Here is a 13,792-nt window from a genome sequence, read left to right as displayed (position 1 = left end):
GCGGGCCGTACTTTGGAGACCCCTGTTTTAGACTATAAAATGACGTATGATGCTTTAGGAGTAGCCTTAAAATTTGAAGGATATTGAAAATTACATAGGTGGAGCTTTCATACCGTCAGCATTAAAACAATTGTGGCCACACTAAGCGTTAAAATTGAAAGTCAATTTTCTCTAGCTAAGGGTAAAAATGGAGCAAGTGTTCATTTTTCGTTGTTCTTTCCCATATTCGCGTCCTAGTCCTCGCCCACAGTCATAAATAAATTCTATAATTGGAAGATTTCCTTAATTCATAAATTTCTCAGGGACAGATTTTTTTCATCTACTGTAGTGGTGATGGCGATAGGTTACGTGAGCAAAATAAAACCAAAAATTATATTTCTGTTTCTTATATTTAATAAATATAACAATTTTAGACTCATCATTCTCTCATTTTCCTCGGGAAAGGACAAATTATTAATTTACATGTAAATGAAGGAGATGCAATCTCATACTTACAATGAAATCTCTCTCCGTTTATCATCTTTTAGAGACGTGCACACACAAATCAGACATATTCGTACATTCATGTATTGATCCTCATAAATAGTGAAGAGTTGAATGTATTCACGATGAGAATGAACACTAGTTAAAGTCTCTTTTAAATTTAAACACTACTTTTTGTCCTTTTTTCAAAAAGGCATTCATTATTTTTCAGGTAAGTAAGATGGGCGATTGATGGGTGCGCATTTTGGTCTCCTTTAAATAATATCGTTTGTGAGTTCCAGTAGATTTTTGGTTTAAAATCATCCACATAGTGATAATCAATTATCTTTTTTCAATATCCACAATGTGTTATTAATTTCAGCAACTCTTATACCGTGTAGTACACCTCTCAAGTTATCGAAGGCGCTTTTCCGTTTTTTTTATTAAATGCACATCACTCTCAGCAACGTCTAGAAATGAAGATAGCGGATGTCATGGAGGAAATATTTTTCACCCACTTTTCTATCACTTTTCGCTGTGCAACTGTTTCATAACTTTTCGTCACAATTGCACTTTTTCACTTTTGCAATTAGTTGTGTCGTTATACCATTGTCAAGATGTCAAACTGCCGATGCTGCACGTAATGATGGAGGTGCTGCGCCCCGGCCGCCATATTGCTTCACGAGTGCCATGAAAGTTTCTTGATGAAAGCATTTTCACCATCAACAATGCAACCCACCAACAGCAATGTCAACACATCTACAATATTGACCAACTCACGAGTGCAGCGTCCTACTCACGAGGTAATCCATTCATCACTTCAAATAGTTTTCGTGATGTTTCTCTAATGTCTCTTAAGTGGGGGTAAATAAATATCGAGGTATTTGGCGCTGGGATATTGTCCTGTTCCCAAGAGCATATTCCGATGGTATGGGAGTTACATTCTATTTTCACCCTGTTTAATAGCCTGGGGAAAGGCGTCTCAGAAACCATGGAGAGGAGCAGTGGTATCCGATGTTGCTGAACATTCCACTCTTGTGCCAACTTTTGCTGAGGAGCGAAGTGCTCTTAAAACTTCTTGCGAGCTCAGCGATAGAGGGACTGTTTTGGTTCCCCATTCCAGTGAACGTCCGTCCAGAGCCTCGTGCTGCATGTAAGACCATTTATGAACTTGATTTAGCTTTTCATCTCCTCCCTCAGACTCTGTTTGATTGCACTATACTCTGTTCATTTTATCTCTGCGGGTGAGCTGGTGTGGCCAAAGCAAGTGGTGATGAGGGGAGGGAAAGTTTCTCGACATGTGACTTTGCCTTTGCCAATCAGCAAACAGTAGGCGTGGCCTCAATGAGTCGCTCTCAGATCTCTGCCGAGTGAACATCGTGAATCTGCTCGTGGAGCGGTGTTGCCGAACCTCCTTATATGTGACTAAGTATGCCTTCCACCAAATGGTGCCTCATTCAGCGGGGTAGCTGACAATGTCATACGATTCTGTGAAAGGATTATCCCCAAATCCTTCCAAATGAGTAGGTATATTATCTCGGCGCCGCCGAGGCCAAAATACCTGTGGCCACCCATGCCGCACACCATTTCAGTGACAAAGTAGGGCGGCTATGTACATTTGGCAACGTTATGTTCGCTCCTCCTCTCTCTCTGTGTACTACCCCTCCCCTATCAGCGAAGTCATCCGAAGTCTCACGAAAGCTCACCCGCACATATAAAGTGAATAGACTATAACGAGCACTCCAGCCTCTGTGACCGTGAGGTCAGCTGTAGGGGAGAGGATGATCCCAGGTGAGCATCTTTAGCGGCGTCGCGACATGATGATGTGTCCACAGGGTGCGTCTCACTGCGCGTCGTCCTTGTTCGCCTTGGCGACGCGGTGGAGGGAAGCGAGCGGGTGAAAGACGTTCATGAAGAAGTGGTACGCGGGCGAGGATTTGTCGTCGGAAGCGAGCACAGCCAATCCGATGACGAGGCCCACGATGATGAAGCACAGCAGCAAACACGACAGCATCAGGATCTTCTCGAGGCGGGTCCGACGCGAACACATCCAATACTGCTCGCGCTGAACCCTGGGAAGTGGAGAACGCCCTTAGTGCACTTTATTCCTCACTAACTTATATTTAAAGAAATTTAATTTTTTTCTTCTTATCTTGACCTCGTTTAATTCATGATAAAAATAGTTCTCGGAGTCTAGGTCAACGTATGTGATGCAAAACAGTTTCAGCCAACGTTTCTGTTTATTTTAAAGTATCATCAGGGCTATGAAAGAAAAAATGAGAAAAAATAGGATTTCACAACACAAGTCATCTGTAAAAGGTGGTATAACACTGTGTGCTCTTGCTAGCCAAAAATTTTCAAAAATCCATCAATTGGCTGAAATGGCCAATTTTTTTTTAAATTGCCGTTTAGCATCAATCTTCAACGCCTATTATTTTTATTTATATATTACTCTGTTCTACTTTTTCATAGTTTGTTAGCTCCTATTAAGCCACAAGGTTTATCAGGTAGTGTTATTATTCATATATATCGCTCAAAGAATTATCCCATTAAAGTGAAGATCTGTGTCTGAAAACCAACTACTTCTTGGCATGATTTCCTTACACTAATCAGTTACTGGAAACGAAAAACTAAATCAGGTCTTCTAATGCTCTCGATTTTTAAATGGAATGAATTATGCCTTCCTTTACTCTTATCGAATACTTTCGCCGTAACTTTGATTTTTCTAGTAGTCAATTTATCCTATTTTATTTATAATTTTCGCGAAAACCATTCTTTCCATGTGGTTTTTGTAATAATGAATGAATGCTTTTTCAACCATGAATATTTTTGCCTGAAGAACGCTTGAAAACATTTTTGTTGGTGTGACGGAGAGTATTTAACGACCCGCCAAAAAAATTAGGAGTATCCCCTTACTGAAATAAATTACTGCTCCATTTGTAGCATGTATCGTTTTTCACGGTGAGGGGGTCAGACCGATGTATTTTTAGTTAAGTCAATTAATTATAAGCGCCCCCGTGATAGTTTACATGTAAAATAAATGGGAGTACGAAAAATGGATACAAGACAGAATTAATAGATGGTTAGCAAGTACCTACATTGAACCATAGACAGTGGCGTAGCCAGGGAGGGGTCCGGGGGGTCCGGATCCCCCCCCCCCCCCCGAAATATAAAAACACAATAATTTTCCTTCATATAAGAAAACAAAATCTTGAAAAATCATGAATTAAAAAAATATTTCTTGAACAAATGAAATTTTTTCGATTATGAAGAGTGCTAAAATTAGTTAAAAACCCATTACTTAGCACCCTGTTTTTCAAAAACTTCCCCCCCTTGGTTTTGTACCCCCACCCGAACGAAATTCCCGGCTACGCCACTGACCATAGAGTACTCTATGATAGTATATTCTGAGCGACCGGTGGTTGACAACTGAAAATTTTACCTCAATTCTAGGGAGCACTTAGACCTTGTCCTCCATAGGGAACAAGTTTAAGTAAAAAAAGTACTAACGTGCATGATGTATCGCTGTGTGTGACTGAGTTGACGCTGCCGACACTACACGGTATTGATATGGAGCTCAGGTTCGAAGTCCGTTGGACTTTCCGCGGGAGCCCTCTCGCAGATGGTGGCGCCAGCTGGTGGCGAGGCATACGAACTTTCTCCTCGCGTGACTGCATCATTGTAGAAGTCCTCCTTCTTTCCCGGCGAGATTCAAACAGAGACAACAGTCAGTCTGTAGAAAAAAAGAGGAATACATATTATCTTCATTCAGTCGATCACCAATTTTGGAATCCAAGTTTGACTTGGATGACCTTCGAAATCTTAAAAAATATTACCATCTCAAACCTCTGAATCTACTTCCTTATAATTTTTCGCTCTTCATTTGATCATGCATTAATTAAGGATTAATAGATTGTGATACAAATATAATTTTATTTGAAAGTTTTACCGTTTATCTTAAAACATTTGTCATATTTTAATACTAATTTTATTTATTATAATGATAATCGCTCCAAAACACCCTCAAATTCAATGAATGGTTATAATCAGTATTATGATTTATATGTAATCAAGAAACAAATCAGTATGACGAGATAAAACGTTTTTACTTAAATATTTCACCTTAAGTAGAATTTACGATGAATTGTGGCTTCATTATAATTTTCAAAATTCTTTCCTTCGTAGGTACTAAGACTGCGATTTAAAATCATACGTAATATTTACAGAGTTAATTCATCTTATGGCTTCATTTTGGAGCCCCATGTAATAAGTGTATATATGGTGCTTTGGTGGTGATGACAGAGTATAACGTGCTCAAAGCCATTAAAACCCAATTAAAATGTGAGAAATGACACGCAAGTTCTTCTCAAACTATTATGGTAATACATATTACTGTATGATTTATCATTATAGCAAATCCTGAATGTGTTATTGATGTGATGTTTTCGAGATTGCTTTTTGATTGCGGCGAAATGAATTACGATGACTCATGTAATGCCATCAGATGGTGCACATTATACATCCCATTAATTTGATCCTTATTAATTACCTTCTAATGATTATATACAGGCTTATGGAAGAATGTTGAAGGCCAGAGTACTTTTGTACTATCGCGACATAACTAGTGTAATGAGCCCTTTCAAGTCGGCCCTCTATGAATATGTGCGGAGAGAAAAGATCGTCGCTGTTTACATTTATTTCTATAATTTTTCAAAAACAGCCAATATGGCTTTTTAATTGAGTTTTGAACTTTTAATCTGTAGATATAATAAACATAAAAAATAAAAAATATATAAAAAGAAGATTCAAGAGAGAAAGGTTTTTCAAATCTGCCTCTTGAATATTCCGAAGGGTGTTGAAAGAAAGGTTAGGCGGACGAAATGCTGTGGAACGAGGTGGGAAGTCTGTGTGGGGAAAGTAATCTCTGGGAGGGAGCAAGACGGAATTTAGGATGGTGTACTGGGTGATTACCACGGAAGTCGCGGGTTGGATTTTGAAGTGAAAAGAATGGGTGTATTTCTGAGGATCGGAACTTGCCATTTAATGCATTGTAAATGAAGGAAAGATCGTGAATATTCCTACGAGTGGATAGTGGGACCAATTATAGGGCAGACATTACTTCAGAGCGAGAAGAATTACGGAGATGAGGAACACGGTGTCGGACTGCTGAAGTAAAGAAATTAACTGGGCGTTCAAAAATTTTAAGGTTGGAGGGAGAGGCAGTGGAGTAAATACTCAAGGATTGGGAGAACGCAACTGGTGAAAATAGGTCTCATGGCAATAGGGCTGGTAAAATTAGTGATTCTATATAGAACTCCCACGACTGGCATGCCCTTTGATTTTATTATATTGAGGCGCGGAACAAAAGAGAGTTTAGGGTCGAAAGTAACACCCAGGTCATTAATGGCGGAATCAATCGGAACACTATCTTTATAAATATTGTATTTATTAAAATTGACGGTGCGTTTTAAGGTAAAGAGTGTGTATTTTGATTTGCACGTATTAATTTTAAGCTGCCTTTGCAGGCACGAGGCCTCGAGGGAGTGATGTGTGGACTGTAGTGTGTGTCTCAGCGTCATAGGTATTCTCAATTCTTTTGCATATGTTGCAGTCGTCTGCATAGAGGAGAATTCCACATGGGTTGGAGAGCGCACAGCTGGAGATATCATAAATGAAGAGGCTAAAGAGAAGAGGTCCGAGAACACTGCATTGGGGTACGCCTGAGAGGGTGCTTTGAGAAGACGCTCCTTCAAGAACAACGCGCAGGAGCCAACTGCAGCCAATGGGCAAAGATACAATTTAAATTCGATGGCATTGGGTTAATTTAAACTGATATCAGGGTCTGATGCTTGGTGGGACACAGAGAGACCCTTGATTTCAAAATGGGAACCCCTGGAAAACCGTCCCCCGTAACCACTGCAAAGGGAGATCCGTTGAACCCTGACGGATACTCTAGCACAAGGGGTAAACGTTAATACTGTCGAAAAAAATTACGCGGAAATTTACCCAAAAAAGTTTTTTTCTGAAAAATTAAAGATAAATATTGCTGCTTGAGCAGGTGGCTGGGGAAAATTGTACACCTGCATCTCTGCCCAACTCGAGAGTGCGTCAGCTCTACTGATAAGAGTTGTGGGAAGCACGAGATAAGCAATGCAAACAGCAAAACGTCACTGAGCTGCTCCTAGGTTCAGGCCGATCGAAGTCCCACAACGGGTGTAACACATTGACAGTATGAAGTTTTCCCTAAAAGTCGAAGTGAAGGTGTTTAAGTAGCTATTTTACACACTAAATTTACTTTTACTAACCATGCTCTATGTACATGTTTTGGACGAAATATTTGTGAAGACCTATTACAGAATACTGCGTTTAGCAAGTCGCTTCTTGTTTCGAATGAGACAACTAAATGAGTAAAAAGTTATGCTTGTTGAAATGCTGTCCTGGAACTTTTCTGATAGTTTTGGAAATCATTGAAAATGATTATTAATTCTGTGTTATATTGGTAATTGAAAACATTTCAATGCATAGAAACTGATTTTTTTACTTGAATTTTTTTGCTCAAAATTTGAGAAATCAGTGCGCGTGTCGCCTTTCTTATTATTAAGAGAAAGGCATTTGCGAAGTGCAAATTTTTAAGTACTCGTGTTGATGACTTAGAAAATCGATTTTAGAGAAAAAATACCATTCACATAGTCTCTCGCGAGAAAAAGTAGTTAAGGGGGCACTTGAGAAGTTTGTGCCGATCGTCCGAATGAAGTGAGGCATCGCTTTTGGTTGGCGATTGGACGGACCAGTGACCAACGGCTTTCGTCGCCGCTTTTCGTGAAAAGGAGGAAAAACCTTCGCGTTTTTGACTGTTTTCATTGGAGAATAAATCAAAGGATCTGTTTACGGGAATGTGCGCCTATTTTTAAAGTCATAAGGGTCGGGATAATATATTTTTAAAGCAAATCTTCAGTTTTTTTTCACGTTGACCGTAAATTTCATATACTGCAAGCACGCGCATGTTTAAAACGAGACTTTGGCAAATATTTCGTATTATTTAGGATACTTACTGATAGCAATCACGATTCAAAGCGTTTTAGAGTGCGGTTCCTTGGATGGAGAAGAATTCAAGGGAATGTCATGATTGATCCATATCTGACGATGAAGTTCGCTCATCTGCGTCACTTTTAATGCTTGATGAAATTTTCTTCCACATTTTTTCTGGCGTACTCGTAAAATTACTATTCTCATGTTGGAAGTACTCATGCTGGAACGGAGTGGATGTCAAATCCTGAAGGCAGTGTTGCTATTTTCGTCAGGAGGGAGGCGATATAATCAGTATTCATGGCGTCGAGCGTCATTGGCTTTTGAAGCAAGGCAGCTTTGGGCGCTTACTTCCGGATTGGTGATTCAAGGTGTGCTTAGATTAGATATTCGAGAATCCAGACAAGCAATAAGCCAACTATCGGCCGCATTCGGAAGTAGAGCTCCGAGGATACCAAGCAGTTACCTAAGGAAATCACGTTGACAAATCGTAAGGGTTGCTGGGTATTTTCTGATTTTTTAAATTATATTTGCGGTAATAGGCTACCTTAACGTCGTAAATAGTATGCTACATGCATTCATAATAATGTATAATGCCTTTCAATTGCCATTCATTGCAAAAATTCATCATTTACTGTGACATTGGTTTGAAGGCTTATAGCGTTTAAGGTAGCCAACATATTTGACTCTTATTTTCTACCCTAATGAGAATAGTGTATTTTTTATCAGGTTCACGCAGTTATGGTCATTAAAATAGTCTTTCAGGAATCACCGCGAGCTATTATAGGCTATTTCAGCTATATTTATCAATTCCTGAATATTAAATGCAATTTGTGGTTGCTCCTAAATATAGAAACACCTCCTCAAAACTTCGAAAAATCTTCCTTGATATTTTCTACTTTAACAATCGCAGTGGCTACGCGATTCATCCTATTACACCTATGTTATCATCACAACAATATCCTCAATGTGTCGGCCATATCGGCAAATTACGTCGGCGACTTCAGCGCCGCCATCGGTGATTTGAGTGTCGAATACGCCATGATGAATGCATGACGCCGGGTTCTCTTGCTGCGTCTGTAATTTTCTATTGGCAACAGTCTCAAAAGTTATCTTGCTCTCGTCGACAGGTCTGACTTGGATCACAGTCGATTCATTTGCTACCACCATTGCTTCTTCAGAATCAATCTTTTCCCCTGCCTCGCAATGAACGTGTTCTATAGCGGCCGAGAAACGGTGTTCTGTTTGTTTTGTGGCTCGTACATGCTCCTTAATCTGTTATGCCATTCCTCGGCATATTCCTCCATCGTATTTTATTTTATTTTTATTTTTTATTTTATTCTCAAACCACCGGATACAGCTCTTATAGGCCATTTTACACCGGGGTGTTCAACAAATGTAACAAGTAAACGTACACAAACGACCATGCCCTGGACCAGGGAAACCTACCCAGGCGGGACTCGAACCCGCGACCTCTTGTTTGGCAGGCGAGAACGTTACCCCGCCGCCACCGAGGCCGGCAAATGATTTGTATCGTATGATTTTTCGCAGGATCTTGGCGTTTCATCCTTGCCTTCGTAGAGCTTCTTTTGGCCAGGTACAATGATTTGGATCTTCGTGACGCAATCAAGCCTTGTAATCACGCCATGCTTCCTCAGGATCTGTATTAGAATCTTCCTTTCCGATACTCCTGCGATGTATAGCATTGTCTGTCGTAATGTGGGCTTGGTCGATTCCCCATCCTCCGACGCTAAACATGAATGAATCTAATGATTCGGGGTCCGAAAGTGATAATGAAGTAATAGGGTGGTTTCCTATTATTTTTTTATTGCCTAAATCGAAAGATTTTTACTCCTGGAGTATGTATTTCACACTTATAGATTTTTAAATGACGATATATATTTTTCTCGATTAAATAAAAAGTGAAAATTTCCAAGCGCGCGAAAACGCGACGGCTAGGTAGGAATGATGGGAATACTCCGTGTGCCGTCATTCTGGTTCCCCCTCCTGCAAGTGAGGTGACCTAGGGGCGAGGCTTTGAGCGCTGATACGACGCAGGATGCTAGCAGGTAGCAGAGTACCCTGCTGGCAGATAGCGCTTGGCTTAAATAAGGATTATTAATACCTTATCAAATGAAGGAAACTTTCCGACCTTAGCCAGTTTTAATAGGTGATTATAAAGAGATGTTTCCCTGAGCTCTGTGCCTCATGCATGCATTGGTAATCTCAGACGATGTAAAGCTCCTATCCATTCGTATAGAAAGTAGGTCCCTGTGACGTCACGTGGAGTGGCATCACATGGGCGCCAAACTGGCCTTTTTCAAATGCTGTTAAAATTGACCATTGCCATTCGTCTAAACTGGGATTTCTAAAACCAAATAATTTGTATATTATGAATGCACTAATGGTGGGTAAGGAATAGCAATCAATGCCTTTCGTTTTCTTTGATGAAGGAAACTACCCTATAGTAAAGTATTTGAGGCGTGGTGGAGTAGAGAGGTTACCACCGAGGCCTTTTTGGCATGGCGGTGGTGTGATGCTGCGTTTAGGTATCGGTCGGCATGCAAAGCCTTCCTACATACGGCAAGTCCAAGACTGCCATTGTTTTTCCTCTTGACCATGACGCGCAGGAAGGACAAATTGCCGTCTCGCTCCTTTCCCCGAGTGTCTGGGTCCTTGCGATCCTTCCGTGTTTCCTCTTTAGATGCATCAGAAATGTGTCCAATTCTTCTGCACCGTGAGGCCAGATAATGAGCGTATCATCGTTATGTCGCAGCCATAGTTTGGTTAGCTTGCAGCAAGGTGGTAAAGGAAAGGTGGTCTCAGTTCCCTCGACGAAGTCCTGTGACGTCATGGCAGACACCAGCTTTATTCGACGGATGCACCGCATGGGAATTCAGTTTCTTCAGCAACGAATATTGCGCTCCATAGCTAATATTGCCCATTTACTAATCTTTTTGCGTTATAAACGCATCATAAAGAATGCGTTGTACGGTGGCTACATGTGGTAATAGCTCTAACAAAGCTAAGAAGAGCGGACATCAAATATCCTTCCATTGGTATGTAATTCGGTGCGTTGTTGTGATTATATTATTATTTGAGGCATTATTCCTATTATTAATCTGTTTATCTTGAGTAGTTTTCCGAAGGATCCTAGAATAAGGAAGTAGTGGATCACTTTCCATCACCTTGAACTTGCGGTAGGTTTTGACGGCCTCTATCTTAAACTTTTCCATGAAGAGGTAGGCCATCGAAAGGGAAAGGGACGAACCCATCACTGCTCCGTCCAGCTCATTCACGAAATGAGCTGAAATTGTCACGTACGAAGGAGTGAATTCATCGTAATCCTGTGGAGTTTAGGCTAGATATTTTGCGGGGCCATAAGTTAAAGCGTCGATTTGGCTTACTATGGGCCTCGGTGACCCTCCTGGTGCAAATTCGGTAAGCCGTATGACCTCGAAGGTTTCTGCGCGGACATTATTGACAGTCTCTGTTCTTCAGCCACATTGGAGGACCTCTTGCCTCTCTCTGCAGTTCCGCTTTGGTCGTAGGGTTCCTTTACCAGTTTCTTGTATAATGTCTCTGACGCTACGCTAGTTTCGGTAACTGCTAATAGCTATTCACTCGATGTTCAGCCGTTGCTGGTAATCGACATTTTGGCGTTTTTTGTTGTGTGTGGCGTTATTGAGGTATGTGGCTATATATATTTTGTTTTAATTTGATTGGCTTTGTATAATTAGGTTGGTTATTTATTTCTGTTTCGTCAAAAGGAGGAAATTATAAGCAAAAAGAGGCTGTTTCTTTCTTGAAATTATACGGTGCACTCATTATTCATCATGTTTGCAACATAATTTAACTCAAACGTGTCTTGATCTTAGAACATAAAATTTAGATGCAGCTGTGCTGTTACATATTTTGTGAGTTCAGAGTAAAACATTTTTAAAATGATTATTCGTCTTCATTTTCTCCACACTGTTAAAGACAACCCAGGATGGGATCGCGCGGATAATTTTCAATGATGAGGAGGCAGGACCAATGAGTTTTTCATGTGAAATCGTAGTGTTGTCTTCATTGCCTACAAGGTAATATAATTATATTGAACGGTGCGGTTTAATCTGCTCTTTAGGCTATTAAGTATTATTATATGTAATGTACTTTAGCATGTCAATTCTATACGATTAGGGTTTTTTATTTTGCTATATTTTATACCCACTAGTGCTTTTATTTCGTTTATTTTACGATTTTTTGCTTAATTATGCTTAATAATCCACCACTGATCTGTTGGCATAATGGGAAAAGCGAAAGGCTACTTATACCGTGCCAAAACAAACAGCTAATATGATGATAAAGGGTTCAATGCACCTATTGGCACGGAGAAGTGAAAAAACACTTGCGCTGAGCCTGTCAGATCCATTGCACCCGACTGAAGGTTAAAGCTTGACTGGTCATAAACAATAATTACAATTAATCTAAGTGTGATGGGCATTGTTCATTTTAGTGTTTATTCTTAATACACAATATTAGAAACTGATCAACAATCGTTGCTCTCAACAATCAAATCAAATACCCTCCTGGAATACATAGATGCAAATGGCAGAAAGCAGATATCCGTGTTTTTGACCCTGTTCCACCAATTTTAAAAATCTGAAAAAATTAAGATTATACTTTCAAATAGGAGTAACGACATAATGTTTTCGGCGTGTCTATTTTTTCCTAAAATTTTTAATTTCATTTTGAACATTTCAAACTTATGTAAAAGTTGAGTTTTCGGATCAAAAAGTTTGAAAAAAATCAGGATGATAGACCATAATAGTATACACAATTTAAAATCAAGAAAACGATTTTACAGAAATAAAAACGGGAGATATGGTTAAAACACTAAAAATCGTGTTTCAATTTTTTCTGGGGTTATTTTCCATGGTTGAGGTCTGAAACTTTGGGAAAACACATAATGCTGGCTGCACTTTAAGATTATGTTTTTTCTTTCTCAAAATATCGGGGGGCGCCTTTCACCATCTTAACCTGCTAGACCCTTTCTGGTGCAACAGATTTTAAGCAAGAGACAGAGTGGAGTTGAATGAAAATTGCTCAAATAATTTTAATTAAATCTATTGAGAAAGAGCTTGCCACAATTTTTCATTTGACATAACTGGTCAACAGTGAATCAGAGGGCATATTTACTTTAAGAGGCTTCTCTTGCGTTCTAAAATGTTATCCTCCATAACATGTTGAAAATATTGCAAAATGAGAAAACTGTAAATCCGGCTCCAATTCGAAAATTCACTCACCACTAGATTTTAAATCGGTCTTGCTGGTAACCCTGATGAGTAGGTATCCTTGCGCCCTCACGAGATTCCAGAAACAGCTCGTAAACTCCTTTATGCTCCTGTATCCTTCCCAATGAGGCAAAATGATGATATGGCGTGGGGGAGAATCTTGTATTCTCGCTGTGCTTGCATCACCATACGTCCGTTTTCGCGGGAAGTCTGAGAACAGCCACCAACAATCACTCTGTCTTGCCCCACTCGACGCCCTAATCGAGGGGCATTTGACTGCGGGTCAAGATGGCCTCCGCTGCGAAGCTGTTGATGATAGCGGAGTGTGTCTCATCGGCCGCTTCCCGCTCTTCAATTGGATGCGATCGGCGTCTTTCGCCGCGTATAAATCGCTCCGCTCCTCCTCCGACGGGGAAGCACGGTCAGGTGTGTGGCATTATCAATATTTTGACGCACCTGCCAACAATTCGCAATAGGGGAAGCTGCCGGAGATAGACTCAAGAGGACGGTCAGCTGCGAGTGGTGAGGGGAAATGAAGGACGGCGACCAATCACGATTCCCGATTGATTCGCTCGGATCTCGCAACGAGATAACGTGGCGCCGATAAAACGCGTGCCACGCGCTATACTCTTTCACAGAATTCCTGCTTCCGCGAAATCCCACGTTCGCCGGATTGCTCCTTGCGTATTACGTGGCATTGTTATCTATTCCAAGAGAAAAGTGTGTTTACAAGTGGCAAACGTAAGACATGGCATAACACTTTTTTCTTCCGTGCTTGGAAGGCTTTTCATTTAGAATCTTTGCACAATATAGCTGTTTCCTGTTATTTTTTCTTGCCTGAATCGAAAGATTATTACTCCTGGAGTACATAATTCACGCTTTTAGATTTTTAAATGGCGATACCTAATTTTCGCGTTTAAATGAAAAGTGAAAATTTTCAAGAGCGCGAAAACGCGACGGCTAATTGTAAGTATGATTGCTGGGAAAAGATCAAGTGACCTCTGGCTGCTGCTGTGTGAGGCCACCTG

The 13,792-nt window shown here is 40.4% G+C and overlaps 1 protein-coding gene across 1 annotated transcript; it reads right to left on the bottom strand.

Moving 5' to 3' along the window:
• Positions 1-2,120: 2,120 nt before the first annotated feature.
• Positions 2,121-13,192, bottom strand: LOC124163652. The gene is made up of 3 exons (XM_046540703.1): positions 12,777-13,192; positions 3,973-4,195; positions 2,121-2,534 (listed from the first exon to the last, which is right to left on the bottom strand). The coding sequence occupies exons 2-3, from the start codon at positions 4,140-4,142 to the stop codon at positions 2,306-2,308; spliced, it is 399 nt and encodes a 132-aa protein (XP_046396659.1). The 5' UTR covers positions 4,143-4,195; positions 12,777-13,192; the 3' UTR covers positions 2,121-2,305.
• Between the last annotated feature and the right edge of the window lie 600 nt (positions 13,193-13,792).

Source organism: Ischnura elegans, chromosome 8, assembly GCF_921293095.1.
Source record: "Ischnura elegans chromosome 8, ioIscEleg1.1, whole genome shotgun sequence".
Lineage (NCBI taxonomy): Eukaryota > Metazoa > Arthropoda > Insecta > Odonata > Coenagrionidae > Ischnura > Ischnura elegans.
Note: the sequence above shows the minus strand (reverse complement) of the source record. Positions and strands in the feature narration are given on the sequence as shown.